The 15,927-nt window shown below is 35.1% G+C and overlaps 1 protein-coding gene across 1 annotated transcript; it reads right to left on the reverse strand.

Annotated features, from left to right (window-relative positions):
- Nucleotides 1–399: 399 nt before the first annotated feature.
- On the reverse strand, nucleotides 400–1,823 carry LOC122059237. Its single transcript, XM_042621925.1, has one exon. It carries the CDS (start codon nucleotides 1,308–1,310, stop codon nucleotides 633–635), a length of 678 nt encoding a protein of 225 aa, XP_042477859.1. The 5' UTR covers nucleotides 1,311–1,823; the 3' UTR covers nucleotides 400–632.
- Nucleotides 1,824–15,927: the final 14,104 nt, after the last annotated feature.

Raw genomic sequence — 15,927 nt, forward strand, 5'->3', positions numbered from 1 at the left:
AAAAAAAATTTCATGAGCATCAAAAATTTTTAGGAGAGTCCCCCCCCCCCCAAAAAATCAGGAGAGAGAGAAAGTCTCCATGGAAATTGTTTTATGGTCAAATTAAATTTCCCCTGAAATTATAAGATTCTTTTATAGAAAAAAAATCCAAGAGAGAGAGAGCCTGCATGGAAATGTTTTTATGGCCAAATTAAATTTCTTCTGAAATTATAAGATTATTTTATAGAAAAAGAAGGATCACTACTAGTCGAGCTATTCTTGATTCACACATTCTCATAATATGCGAATCATGTGTTGTTTGTGGGACACATTGGGACCCATCATACCAAAGAGATCCTAACATTTGGCAGTGGGCCAAATCAAAAGATCTTATGTTAAAAATTTAAGTTACACATTAGATTTAAAAATTTAAGCATTTTTATTACACAACTTCTGTATTCAACAACAAACTGCAACAACTCCTGGCAAAAGACCACAAACCCTAACTTGCATCTGTGCACCTCTTCTAAAAAACAAGGTTACACATTTTATCCTTGCAACCTTCACTTTCGATTTATTTACACGAAAGCCCCTATCATCATCATCCATCACGTAAATTAAAGAACAACCTAAACTAACTCAACTGGACTGTTTCACTGCAATCGCAAAAGTCGCCGGAGATTGTCAGTCGCCCCAGCATCAATCCCTTCGGCTTCGGCATTGCAGCTGAGCTTAGGCCTAAGGGAGAACTTGGGTAAAGGCAAGCTACTGGGAGGAGGAGACAGATAGAAAACTGATCCTGAAAACTTCTCATCTTCATTCTTCTTCTTGTTATTGTCGTTCTCAGAAGCCACTGATGGTTTCATAACCCTCATGATTTCCTCCGGAAGATCACTGGGCTCTGGTCCCAATCGTTCGGTTGACGTGATCACTAAACATTCCGTCGGTACCGACCTTGAATTCTGCTTCTTTGGAGGAGGACTTCCTGAAGAAGACTTCGGTTTCTTTAGTGTCAGATCTTGGTCTCTGTTCCTGTTGCTCTTCCTGTTAGTCGAAGGGCACGAAAGGCCTCTGTTTGGTGAACAAGGTTTGTTGTTGATGGGGAGTGGAAGGAGAGGTGGCTGTGGTTGTGCATTCGAGAAAGAACGAGAAAGCGACGGAGATCTCAAAAAGACTCCACCTTGGAGATTCATGACTAGATTTGCAGGTGAGAAATTTTCAGGACGGGGAACGGTGGTGGTACGTATGTTGTTTCTCTTGGGGGTTTTCCGGATTTGTTTGTAAGGGGAAATGGTCTGATCTGGAGAATAAGGCAAGGCAACGGTCTCCATATTCGATTGGAAACTTTGGAAGTTAAGATCTGATGCCGATCACAGATTAAGAACTTGAAAACCAGAGATTTTGAGGAATGAAACTTTCAACTGCAAAATACAAACTACAAGTGGACATACACAAAAATGAAATTTTTTTAAAAAGGAAAACAGGCGATGATCTCAAATAACACGATCAAGAGCCTGAAATTTCACGATCCTGAAAAATTTTTGAAGCTAACTACGTGAGAATGAAGGGAAACAAAACTATACAGAAAATTTAACCAAGATTTGAAAAGCGTGGAACTTGATCTCGCTGAAAAACCTTCCTACACTCATGAATCACCTAGTACTACAAGTGTTAGGGTATAAACATTAATTATCAAAACGTAAAAAGAAGAAAAGAAAAACCTAAAAAAGATATTTGATCTGAACAACTATAACATGAGAGAGAAATATTTATAATTAATCTAAAGGAGAGCCTCTGCTTTTCTTCTTCTCTTCTCAGATACACAGGTGTTAGAAACCTATAATTTACAGATCTGGTCCAAATCCCATTTTATAGACGAACCCCAACGGCTACTTTTTTTTATTGGTTTTTTGGTGATTTAATAAGAAAAGAAAAAAGATTCTGATTTCTAAACGTTTGGCTACTCGGAAGTCGGGAATTCCGAAAAGGCGAGAGCCAATTCCTGTAGGCCGGCAACCGTCCATTTGATTCTTGTCGTCAGATTGGGATATCAATGGGAAAGCCTGTGGTTAGAACCGTAGATTTCACTCCCGGGATCCTCGGGTTCCACAATTAAAAAAAAAGGGGTACCGCATGTGGGGTCCTCGAACTTTGGTCCAGAGGAAGGAGGGTAGGTAAATCTCAACCATACACGTTTTTGTAAATGTGGGCCCCGTACTGAAAGGGTTAGGTTGGTTCCTGTACCATTTATTAGCTGTCGTAACGAGCCACGTGGAGGGCATGGTAAAATCCTAATTTTATAATATTTTTTCTTTTTCCATGATTTTGAAGGATGTGCTGGCTTTTACTTTATACAGCTTAAAAAGACCGAGAAGACTATGATGTGGAAATATTATCTAGAACGCCACGTGGACGCGTGATCGTCTTGACTATATATGAAAATGGTTATTTTTTTTGGTAGAAATCCGAAAATGGTTCATGACTGACTAAAGAGGGTTCCTCATAAGCCATTAGGGTGGGCACTAGGGAGTCAATCTGATGGTTAGCAAGAGGACACATGTAAACTAGTGGAACAAAAGATGGAAATCATATGTACCATACAGTCTGATGAGAACCATGTGACGATAACGACGCTGGACTTTTGTGGTGGGGTTATGAAAAATTGGATCCAGAATTGCTATCGACAAGAACAGGCCCTACCTACGCATCTCGGATCTTAGGATCCGCTTCAAAAGGAAAGGTTTCCTAAATCGGCTTTACAAGGTGGAGGACCGATATGGCTCGTCTGGCCCGTCTGGCCCAAGTTGCTGACCCGTGAACAGAAGTTGATCCATCAACATCATGGTTTCAGTGCGGTATCGGATTGGGTGTCGGTCATACTGTAAACCGATACAGTATTGGTATTGGATCACTCATATTTATATATATATATATATAAATACACCTGATTGTCCTAAAAAAGCAGGGTTTTTATGATATTTTTATCCATGATCCGTACCATTCAACCGGTCGGTGACCCACATTAAACAAGTTAAGAGAAGGTAAATTACAAGTAGGGTAGAAGAGGATGGACCTTTGGGCAAGTTTGCAAGAGTAAGGTTGTTATTCCATTGTGATCAAATAGTCATGACTCATTAGGTCAAGTTAAAAAATAGCCTTTTCACAAAGCGGGAGTGTTCATTATATAGATACGTGATCACCCGTGACCTTATTGATCAATGTTGATACATCCACTCTTATTGGTTAGTGCACTAATGGATAACATGTGCCTGCATAGTGAACCTTCTTCGATTAAAATATAAGGATCATATTTTGCAAATGAAGACATCCCTAGTCTCTAGAGGTCAAGAGGAGTACCTTACACGCTGACGCCCGAGGGCTGGTTTGTCAATAGATTTATAAATTGGAATGAAGGACCAACTGTTTGGATAAGCCGAAACTAAACCAACCATTTGACACCCTTAATTACTTGATTGCTTTCTTTTTTTATTTTTTTTTCTTCACTTTCACCTTCTCTGTCTCTTTTATTTCCTCTGTTAATATTGGTAGACAAAAGCTTTAATCTTAAGGGTGTTTTTCACGCTAACATCCTCTCCTTTTTACATCTCTTGTTAAAAAGAAAAACAATAGATTATGACCTTGGAAAGTCCCATTCAAAAGTAGGCTTAAGCAAGAAAAAAAAGGAAGGACAACAAAAAAAAGAGCTTAATGGATTATGGACTTCAGCATATCATCTTCTAAATACCTTTCGGTGAAAGAGTTTCTTGACATTCATCTAAGCTCAATGATGATCATCAAGGAAGGAATTTCTATTGGGACTTGAGCACCCACATCCGGCTATTCATATCCGAAATAGGATAATTGTAATAAAGAATATATATGTCAAGTCCTTATATGCCTTGGATTACATTGGGTTATTCACGTCCAATGTGAGATAATTGCTTTCCTATAAAATCCCAACAATTCCTTCTTCATAGTGACTTGGAGAAAACTCAGTCTTCTTCCATTGACATTCATCGATACATTGAATCATTTATTTTTTTAGTGCAATAGAAGAAACAAAATACTAATTTTTCCTTTTCAAACAATTTTAAAGGGAATTGAGAGATAGTGTTAAAAAAAAATTTTGCTGAATTTTTCTCCCACGAGTATGTTGCTTGCACCATCATGCAGATTTCTGTTCATTTAAACACGTAGAGAGTAAGGTGAAAGTAACCCGGAGGTGGGAGACTCACCCATGCTTATGTTAAAAATCCAAGCACAATAAGAAGTAAGGGAAACACAGTAACGGCAGTGCGTTAGAGATTATACCTAAGTCTGTCTTCCCCTTCCCCTGATGCTTGACGTCCCAAGTCCCAACGGTTTCTGGTAGTTGTTGCCCACCTTCTTTGTCGTGAGTGGTCTTATTGCTTCCTGCCAGATAATTGGCGATGATGGGGAGTCGTGGGTAGTTTTCCTCATATAATGGGGGTTATCCTGTAGATGTGTTTTTTGGTAAGGGGTTATCCTCTAGATGGTTACATCTGTTGAGGCTCAATGCACATGTGTTCAGCTGTGATGAGGAGCCGTAGTCATTTGGTACACATGTCTCTTCCCTAGTGGCTGATTGTATTTATGTATATCACACTGACTCCTTCAACTGAGGCAGAGATTCTTTATTTCTTTTACTATTATTAACAATGTCAGTCATCACCATGGTGTTAGGATAGTGGGCACATCGTTATCATATGATGAAGCTTCCTTCACAAAGTGAAATCCGCTTACGTAATTGAGATTTAAAGTCCAAACCATTTTTTCCAGGAACAGAAAAAGTCAAATAGACCAAATAACAACATCTTTTGGAAGGAAAAAGTTGATGTAGATGGCTGCCTTCGTAAGCTTACAATTTGGTCTACTAGTTCTATCAAAACAAAGCAGGAAGATGTGGTACTTGACGGTTAGATTGATCACATATCAAATTTTAACATCTATTTCAATTAAATATCTTTCTTTATATTAATATGTTTTTTTTAATATTTTTTTAATTATTTATGATATTTTTTCTTGCAATTCATTGAATTTTTAAAATTTTATTTTGTCATCTAACAAATATTGTTTGACTTAAAGCTCGTCATATAGGTTGAGGACTTTGAAGCATATTTATTCAAGGATTTGTCCAATCTACTACATGATGACAACTTGGGCCATCCTTTACCCTGTTTTTAATTTTCAAATGAGAGTTTTCTTATTGATTAAGGTGTGAAATATATATATATATATATATATTTTAATTAATTTATTTATATATATATATATATATTTTTTTTTAGATATTGTCATTTTATATATGTACCCAAATAATATGCATACCAATGACAAATTTTAATAATAACCTGATTATAAGTTATTTTCAAATTATTTTTAAAACAATGTTTATCCAAAATTTTGCCATATTAGGCATTCCTCTTTTATTTGAAAGGGATACAAAGTGAAGTGTCTTAGTGGGCCAGCCCCCAAATGTTAAGAAAGTGAAAACATCCTCTGAGCAGCTGGGGTAGGATGCACTACCATCTTGGTATATATTTATCTCTTTCTCATATGAAATGATTTCTCTACCCTCAAATGTATGATACCATTTTACGCACTTTATTGGTATCTTCCTTTATGTTGCTTGTTCTCTCCCATATATAAATGTTTTAAACAAATTTAATAATAATATATTGAATAAATCTCCCATGCCACATCAATTAGAGGATGTAAATTATTTTCAGTGACAGATGACCTATATGGTGTAAGAGAGCGTGATAAAATATTTCCGCACTGATAGTGCAAGATCTTTTTTCTCTAAAATATTTCAACTTTTTTTTGGGGGGGGGTGGATTTAATAGTTTTGGTGTACCAACTTGATTCCTCCAAATATTGTTAGAAATGTGTGGTTAACAAACACATATACCTAGGCCTAACGGTTAATGGCCAATAATAAGATTTTTTTTTTTTGGGTAAGTAATATGATCTTGGGTATAGTTAAGGCATAAGGTTGTTAGCCGATTTGGTCCAAGGTATGAAATGTAAAGATTAAACTGCATCGATCGTTTATTAAATGGTTTTAATATTCTAAATTGAAACTAATTAATGAATGGTTCTGTTTAAATGGTTCTCTAAACAATTTCAGTCAAACAATTTTATTGGTTTAAGTTTTGATTTTGTAATTGATCCGAGTTATCAATTTTGGGTCCAATAGGAAATGAATCTATTTTTATTGGACATGAACCACGAAATCTATGTTCAAACTTCAAATTGTTATTCAAGAAAATAAAAAGAAAAAAATTAATTAATTTCCATGGTGAAGTCGACTACAAAACCTTGGAAATCATATATATAATGCCAAGGATAACTAGTCTTTACTAGATTTAATATGTATAATCTGCTTGATAGCATATCAATTTTTATTTATTTCAACAGATTCAAAACCAACGGTTAAGGTGTTCAATAAATGGTTTTAATTTTTTAAATCAAGAAATTTTTCTTTTTTTTTGGTGAAATTTTTTTAAATCACGATTGAATCAATTAAAAAATAGATTATTGATTCCGATTTGAATCAATTATCAGTTATGAATTAAACGGTTCAATTCGATTTTGATAAATAGTTTTAATTCACAATTAACACCCTTAGTTCTGGTTTTGCCTCTCTGGATAGATTGATACCAAATTGCCTCACACCGTTCACATAGGTTGTGGATGTGGAATGGCAATGGTCAGTGGGCCTAAATAAGGTAAGAGCAAACTTTAGTGAACCTTTTAATAGGTTTTCCGGCATGATGTGGGCCCATTTTCTATGCTTCCATTTATAGGCATTAGGCAGGTAGGGCAGATCAGTAGAACGCATAAGCGGCCAGGAAGTTAACACCGAATTGGGAAGCTTTGGGCCCATTTGATAATATTTCAAAAAAAGTGTTTATGTCGTTTTTGTGTCTAGAAATGATAGAAAAAATATATATATATATATATATGTTTGATAAAATTTTTTCGTTTTCACTTGTTTTCATAAATAAAAATTGAAACTTCTACCTATTTATGGTTTAAGGAACGACTCAGGAACTTGTTTCGTCATTTCTGGAAACGACTCGTGGCTATTATTTTACTGGTTACTATCGACTTCCATAAACATGACTTATCAAATACATTCAATTTCATTTCTGTTTCTACAGTTTCTTAAAACAGAAATGGCAGAAACGTTATCAAACAGGCCCTTTGTGTTGATTTTCAGGATCTCAACAAGGCTTGTCTTAAGGACGGTTTTCTCTTACCTTGAGGAACCATGGAAGGAAACATGAAAGAGTAGTACAATAAGCCATAAAGAAAGTAGGTACTTAATAAATTTGAACCATAATCGATGGGTGGGGTAGATTAAGGGTAGATAACCCTATAATTAAAGACCTCAATAGAATCAAAGGTATCTTCTTCCTTCTTACTTGTAATTGTGTATGAGACTCAACTTCTATAAAACCCATGACATGATGATATTTCTCCTTCAGCGGAGTGTTCCCAAAATGGACAGATTGTTGGACCATTTGGGCCAATTGAGTTATGGCCGTAGCCGGTTTGATTGGGCAATCAGACGATTTGGAAATATGATATTCTCTCTTCATTAAAGGAGATGTATACCTTCCTTTCATAGCCTTTTTCTAGTTAAAGGAAGTGTTTCGTTGTCCACCATTTGCTCGATGTTAAGATGCCAATATAAACAAGCAAACATATAAATCCTTCTACCACCCCACCTAATAAACAAACTGTGGACGTTTGTGGTTCAGAAGTCTGAACAGTGCAACCTCGGTCAAAGTCAAACCGTCCGATCCAATAGTCCATGGAAATTTCTATTGCAAGTTAAAGACTTAAAAGTATCAAAACACAGAAAGGTCTTTGGTTCCCATTAAGAAGAGACAAAAATCGATACTTTAGCAAGTTTAATATAAAAAAAAGGGAGGGGGATAGGTATGTCGTCAATATCAAATATGTCAGTGGATAGCACCAATAGGAACACATGATGGAGTATCATTTAGGAAGGATATGAGGGTCATTTCAGAAAAGGGAAGAGAGAGATAGATACAATGGGTGCTAGTATACTTGATATCGGCGACATACCTAACCTTTTTCCAAAAAAAAATAACGTATTTATATTAATTCAAATGAGAATAGATTGGAGACGGAAAGCTACCGTGGCATTTATTTATTGGAGATGCTGAGGTGGAGATACATGGCATTATCTACCATAATTTGTTGAGATATCTACGTTAATTAGGGGGTCATATAATTATTATATTTAATCTGCTCAAGACGTGGTTTATGTAAGTACATGAGTGATGAGTTGATGATATGTGGTGAATACTCTCAAAAAATATTTGTCATCCATAGTAGCACTTCGTTTATGGATGAAGGATCCATTTGTCATTCGCGACATTTTTTTAATACCGCAGTAGATGTACGAGGAGGGAGTGTTTCATGATTTTATAGTGTAGTCCCATATGATTAGGGAGGAGAGAGAATGTAAAAAAAAATAGAGAATGTGAAATAACATGTATTACTAATTATGCCAAGTCGAGATTAGCTTATAGACCTGACATCTTGTTTATTCAACGTAGTGTGAGTAAAAGCCTAGTTGGAGTTCTCATAAAGTCATTGTGAGCATAGTTTCAAGTATCGATATTGTATCAGTCATATCTCATCGGCATCGACTAAGATTGACTCGGATCAATTTCTTATATCAATTCATAGGTAAAACAATAAAAAAATTGTATTTAAAAAAAAAAATCGATTGATGCTTGCCGATCTGATTTGATCCAATTCGGATTGGTATTGGTTTAGTATAGATAGCATCACCGATATTGATACCATCCCCTAATTCCATGATTGTGAGGAATGACTGATGGCCATCATTGGACTTGGATGAATCTAGGAACAATGAAAGGCAATTTGGACCTCCAAAATATAAGGGACAGTAACAATGACCACCAAGCCTAAAGCTCCATGCATATACCTTGGACCATGCCTATATCATATATAATTTCACAGTATGTATTTCTCCTTCCTAGGTTACATTTGGGATTTCAAAATATAATTTTTTTTTTCTTGAAATTCTTTAATCTATTTTTGAAAGCTTCTTTTGTTAGTTGTTCTTGAATTATTTATTTGTAATTTCAGAATTTAATTCAATAGCATGAGAATGGAGGAGATTTAAAGAATTAATATAGTTATACCTATATGTTCGACTTCAAATTTCAGAAATTATTTATAAATCATCTATTTTTATATGTATTCCTATGTTATCTATAGAGAATGATTTTATCTTTTCAATGAAGGGATGACCTAAGATTATATATTGTCTAAAATTTTTAATTAAAATAAATAGAGTATTTATACAAGTATGATCATAACACATACTTATGGAGAGAATCTTAAATTTAATATTCATAGTTTATTCAACTATGCATGTCTTATAAACTCTTGGCCATCTATGTCCGAGCCCATGCAATGAAATATGCAGGGCATTGTGACATTCATGGCCAGCCCAACCCTGGTTGCAGCCCATGATGATCTACTGGATCAAAAATTGGACTGAGCCTAATAAATTGTAGGTTGCCTCAGGCATGCATCTCTTAGGCCCAAGCCCGGTCTGCTCGCGTTCTTGAGCCTTCTGGAAGTTCGCTTATAATTTCTAAACCGTTTATGTTTGTTTGTCTTTTCAACTTGTCTTGGCAGTGGTCAACCTTGAAAGGGTTACTATTTTTGCTGCTACCTAGGTCAGGCTCACCGTCAAAGAAATGGAATCTCGAAGGTATTTTGAAAATATTAAAAATTTTAAAGATATTTATAAATATGAGGAAAAGTGAATTATTCCATTTCTTTGACTTCAGTAGCAGCAATAAAATTTCTATTAGAGAGAGAGAGAGAGAGAGAGAGATTTTATTTTATTTTTTTAATCAAAGAGATTAAAGCTAGACCTTGTGACTAATGTCTTATTTTCTTTGGTAGAAGTTCCTCCCAATGTCATACTAGGAAACTGACCAATGAGAGGGGGAGATGCAGTTTTGTTCAATATGGCCCATATTTAGTTTAAGGAAATAAAAGAATGTCAATATGGGTTCTATGGCTCATAATGTGAAAAGATGTGGGAAGAAATCTCCACTTCAGCATGAGGGAGGGAGATAAATTTGTTCAATGGAGCCCACATTTAGTTTATAGAAAAAAGAGTGTCAATATGGATTCGATGGCTCATAACGTGTGAAGATGTGGGAAGAAATGTCCACTTTTGCGTGATGGGGAGTTTTTTTAAGCTAGGTTAAGATGGGGATGGTGAATTTTACATATGTAAAAGCTGTTGGTCATTAATCTTCATCTAATACATTTAAAAAAGGATTGAAAGAAAAAGTGAAATTAATTTTAACAAAAAGAAAATTTTGCATGATTAGATAATCTCTTTAAAACTGTTGTCATATTTAATAATTGTAATTTTCAATTAAAGTGATTTGATTACCAAGAGAATTTTAATAATTAGATTTAGAATGTATTTTGAATTAGTTACATAACCATATTAGGTAAATGATTACAAAATTTTCATATCAGTATTAATTGGATTTCACTTCTTTTCTCTTTATGTCTCTTACAACTAAATGGAGCTTTACGCCCCGCTTGTTCATTGGGATTTTAGTTGAGTGAGATTTCGAATGCGGGTAGTGAGAGAAAGTCTGAAATTTTTTTCTAAAAAACATAGGAAAATAGTGTTTTCCCTTTATTATTATTATTATTATAAATGACGCTATGGTGGTAGTTCTCAAGAAGACCCATTTAAGCTGCCTTAGCCCAGGTCAGTTAATAACATGCTGGTGGATATTGTTTGGGTCTCATAGCCCGATTACTAAATGGGTCAGGTTCGAAGATGGGCTTTGGACCTGATGGGCTAATCTCCGCTTTCAACTCTGTCTCTCAATTTGCTCATTCTTTTGTGCACAGTATAAAAAATGGGGCGTGCTTGAGTGCACAAGGACCCTCTCCAATGCGTGCAACGCCCTAGCATGCCACTGATTGGGTGGACCTTGGGGTTGGTATTTGGGTCATTCCAGTCATCTAATGTGTATTGACTTAGTGTGTACTTGAGTCAAGACACAACGGTTATGAAAATATTTCACTACCTCATGTTGAAGACATTCCCACGTGCATTTCCATTGGCCGCATCCTCTGGTGTATACTTGCACTAAGAGACAACATTCTCTTATGTGAAAGAATGAAACAAATTCCTATATGTTGATTGTGTGGCTTAAGAAATTCACCCACACCATGGGGAACTTTTCCCCAAGTTATATATATTTATAGGGAGAGGAATAAGTATGTTGCCAGGGTATGGTAAGCTAATGAAAAATACCAATGAGAACACATGATGAGGTATCATTCAGGAAAGATATGAGGGTCATTTCAAAAAGGGAAAAAAAGAAATAGATACAATGAGTGCTATCGGCAATGTACCCAACCTTTTTCCATACTTTTATATATAGGGGAAATGTTTTCATCATAATGATGAGTTGGTTTCTTAGGCTGCCAAATGAAATAAGTAGTGATAGAAAAGACATTATGAATGAGAGTTTTTATCTTTCAGGAGATGCAATGATTGTTAATTTGAGAACAAAGATTGAGCGCTTGTACATTATCATAATGATGCTCCAAAACATTACCAGATTATATCTCTCATCATTCGGTGGGACAAAGAACCTAACCTCATTACTATCCAGCCTTAAACCACACAAAATAGTGGACCCCCAAGTCATTTCTACCATTATAATTTTACCATACCATACCATACCATACATTACCAAACCATACTTTCTATATACCAAATTATCATCATTGTGGATGGGAGTTTCTACCAAACTACAAATGAAGGAGGGTCACCACATGTTTTGATATCTAACCAATAAATTGTTTCTGCCTATTCAAATATTGGATTTACAAGTTCAGCCCAAAAAACAGGCAAGGAATCATAGGTGCAATTTCAATGAGAAGACAAATAATAGAACTGTGGACCGACTTCTTGAATATGGTGAATTGGATGCGTCAATCAAACATACACAGCTACAACCTTGGCCTTAGAAACTGTTTCCTTTTCTCTTTGATATCCAATCATGATTAAATTAGCTATTTATTAAGTATGGGAGTTCGTGAGTGACATGACATGGGGATGTGGATTAATAGTTAATTTTATGATTTTATATTTATCTTCTCAATAGTTATTAGATAGTTTTAAAGGAGTTATATAATAAAGTATGCCGCAAGTGTTGTACCTGGATATGAGTTATTATTTAATGGTTGTAACTACTTAATTATATTCCTATTTAGTCTGGATGATCTAAAATGAAAATGCAGACTTAAATGACAATTGGTTTGTATGTTTTCTTTATTTAAGGAGGTCATGGTTTATAAGACCAAGAGGCTAGTTACCTTCAAATTAATCTAGACTCCAAGCTTGGTCAATAAAACTACTTATCATTTTTAATTTTTCTAGTTTGTTTATTTTCTATTTTACCCTGTTTCCTCTGTTCCCATCTATGTCTTATTTTTTCACTATTTACTCAACTTATCAACATCCCAAGAGGAGAATTTGCTTACGCGCCTGCCATTATCTTAGCTAGGTGCAGGCATTTAAATGGCAATGTGATAGACAATATTAGCTTCTATAATCAATAGTTTTAATTTTTAAAATTGTTTTGGTAGTAGTCAATAGTTTTCATAAAATATTTTGTTCCATAAAAAAAAAAAAAATGTTTTCTGTCCAATAGTGTGCCGGCACTCTCATGTGTCTATATCTCGTCTACATCCCAATGAGACAACATCTCTGCCCATTATTGGGGAAGGAGAGAGATTCACACAAGAAACATTGGCATAAGCCATCCTCTGGGCGATAAATAACACTTCTAAGTCGTTGAGGTAGGCTATAGTAACACCTATCTCTCTATCTCTCTCATCTTTCATTGATGTGCACAACAATTATACCACTTGCTTAGAAGCCCTACAGTTTACACAAGGACCAAGAATAACACAAATTGGTTGAACCAAACCGTTAGAGAATGTTTTTTCCCCCCCTACTTTTGGGGTAGTGGTTGAAGGTCACCATGGTTCATGGGTGTCCCAGGTCATCCAACAAGCCCTAAATATTTTCTGTTTACATGTTAATCTTCTTTGTGGCCCAGCCCATGTTTGGCTCTTTATTTTGGGGCCTTTTTGAAAGGTTTTGTTTCGGCAGTGGGGGACACATACGTAACTGTCATGGCTAACATCTTGTAGTGATTCTCTCTCTCATCTGTTTTATTGAGAGTGACGTGTCTTTTAAGCATGTCCACATAAGAAAGATTGTATCTTCTAAAGTTCCAACTGTGCGTTAATGCAGGCGCTCTGGAAGACAAATTTGGAAAAGTAGAGATGTCTGATTCAAAAACCAAAAGCTTAGGCTTCATTAATCAAATCTTGTAGGGCTTGTAGCAAGGTTTCCACACTACTATGTTTTGAGGGAAAATGACTGTCGGCAAGAGTTTTTGGAATGTATTGGTAACAGCAAACCTAATTTTTGTAAAGGGTAAAATGGTCAAAATACATATTATTGATATTTTTAGGGGAAAATTGTTTGGATAAATACATATCAATTTTGGAGCTGATTGATACCCGATTTGATACTGTGAACTAAAATTATGGTCTTCTCTTCTTTGACCCTCTGACATTTTGTTTCTTTCTTGATTATGTGAATTTCTATGAAAAAATCCAGAGGCATTTTCCCTCTCTCAAAGGCTTATTGGTTTAGTGTAAGAGATGTCAAAAACAAGTGGTCAATATGTAGAACCCTCTTACAATTCCTTTTTTTTTTTTGGTAAAAGCAACTTCAATTAGATAGAAGACAGGGGTTACACAATGTATCAGTGCTCATAACACGAAACCAAAGAGTGGAATATAGCCAATTCGTTGTATATGTCATTAACGAGGCCTTCCAATATAGGGGATGGGCGAAACCAATAACTTCCCTAGACATACAGTTGTAAATACAACTGACATAGGCAAAGTTCTCTATCACATGGAGTGAGAAAACCATGATGGGCAAATAAGTGACACATGCCAGACACCAAGTATCACAGTATGCATGTGGCTCTGCATGCCCGACAAAAGTTGCCACAGTATGCATACGGCCCTACCATATGACCTAGAAGAATATGAAAGTATCAGAGGACCCACATCTTCTCACAATCCAATCGACTAAATCAATGTAGAATTAAAAAAACCAAAACACAACTGGCAAAATTTAAAAAAATCAACGCAGGTAGCTAAAATAAGAAGATGGCTATCATAGGTTTGATTAGTTTCTTCTCTCTCCCCCTTATTCTTAATATTGAAAGTTTTGATTAGTTTCTTCTCTCTCCCTCACATGATTTTAGGTTTCGATTTAGAATCAATTATGTTGGTATCAATAACAGCTCTTGTATCGATGTAACAATACAGATTACAGAATAAGGGAAAAAAAAACCGATTTTTTTAAAGAATAACAGTGGCAAAATGGTCTAATATCATATTAAGTTTGTTGATCCATATCTGACACGATATCAATTTCTATGGTGACCAATCTCGTATCCGATATCATGAACTCAAATGATATTTTCTCTCAACTTCGTGATAGATAAGATAGAACAAAACTTAGTTGCTGTAATTACAATCTTATAGCAGTTAGGGAAATAGAATTTCAGAGATAAAAATGAAAAATTTCTTAAAAGATATTTTCAAACCAACCTTTGGAATTCCATTTTCTTGGTGGCAGCAGCGAATTTTCTTTTGGATAAGGTGTGAACTCTGAAGTCTTGTTGATATGATATCTTCAAGATAAGATGGATTTGATCATTAAACTTTAGTGGGTCCCATAAGGAAAACCCCATCCCTTCTTAAAGCACCGCTGTCTACAAGGGGAAGTACCATGGGCCTCCTAAAGTTTCTTTTTTTTCTTGGTAAAGCCTCTTAACGTTACGTAACTTCTCATTAATTAAACAGTTTTTTCTCCAACCCTACTAGCGTCTATTAGGCTGGGGATAATAGATTAAAAAAAAAAAAAAGTTAATATTCAGAATATATATATATATATATATATATCCAAGATTCTTGGTGCTGTGTTCAAACACAAAAGATTAGGTAAAAAGACTTGTCTCTTTCTCCATGGAAGGTGGAAATATCTATCATGTTGATGCTTGCATGTGCATTTTTATTGGCTCCCATGCCAGTCTAGAGTTATGCTCCCACATATAAAATTCTTTCTCAATATAAAATTAGTTCATTTGATATTATGTTTAGAAAATAGGAAAAGAAAAAAGTTAATTATAATTATAATGATTATGTATGTGTTTTTCTCTTTCTTTATTTTTGTTGGAATATAAGTTTCAAATTATGGTTAAATTTGTCTTTACACTTTTTTTTTTTTTTTTTTTTTGAAATGGTCTTTAACATGTGAACTAGTAATGAGCTAAGACTTCTCATAAGAGTTCAGGCCCACATTGCGTAGGGATGAAAGAAAGCTTGTATATATATATATATATATATAAATGTTTGTTAAGGGTGCAAGCTCTTTGGAGAGGCATTCTCCCTTGTCATATGTGCGTGGGGGTTCTTGGGGTGCTTTTGAATCGCGTGTGCCCAGCCAAGCCTGTATACCTATGCCCATTCGTATATAGAGGCTTACATTCCACATATACAAAACTCTGATTAAAGAATATTACTGTATATTGGGTACTGCACGAAATACATATTGTGAGAATTTTTTAAGTTCTCTGTTTTACTGCAAGTGCTTATGTTCTTTGTTTTCTTTCTGTTATAGTTTCCTTTGAGTTTCTGAGTACTACCTTCGGACATACCTATTGTAATCGATTATTGAAAGTGCACCTTAGTCGATTTGGGAGT

This window comes from Macadamia integrifolia, chromosome 13 (assembly GCF_013358625.1).
Source record: "Macadamia integrifolia cultivar HAES 741 chromosome 13, SCU_Mint_v3, whole genome shotgun sequence".
Lineage (NCBI taxonomy): Eukaryota > Viridiplantae > Streptophyta > Magnoliopsida > Proteales > Proteaceae > Macadamia > Macadamia integrifolia.

Coding starts and splice junctions, on each gene's coding strand:
- LOC122059237 (XM_042621925.1), bottom strand. CDS start 1,310: ATGGAGACCGTTGCCTTGCCTTATTCTCCAGATCAGACCATTTCCCCT.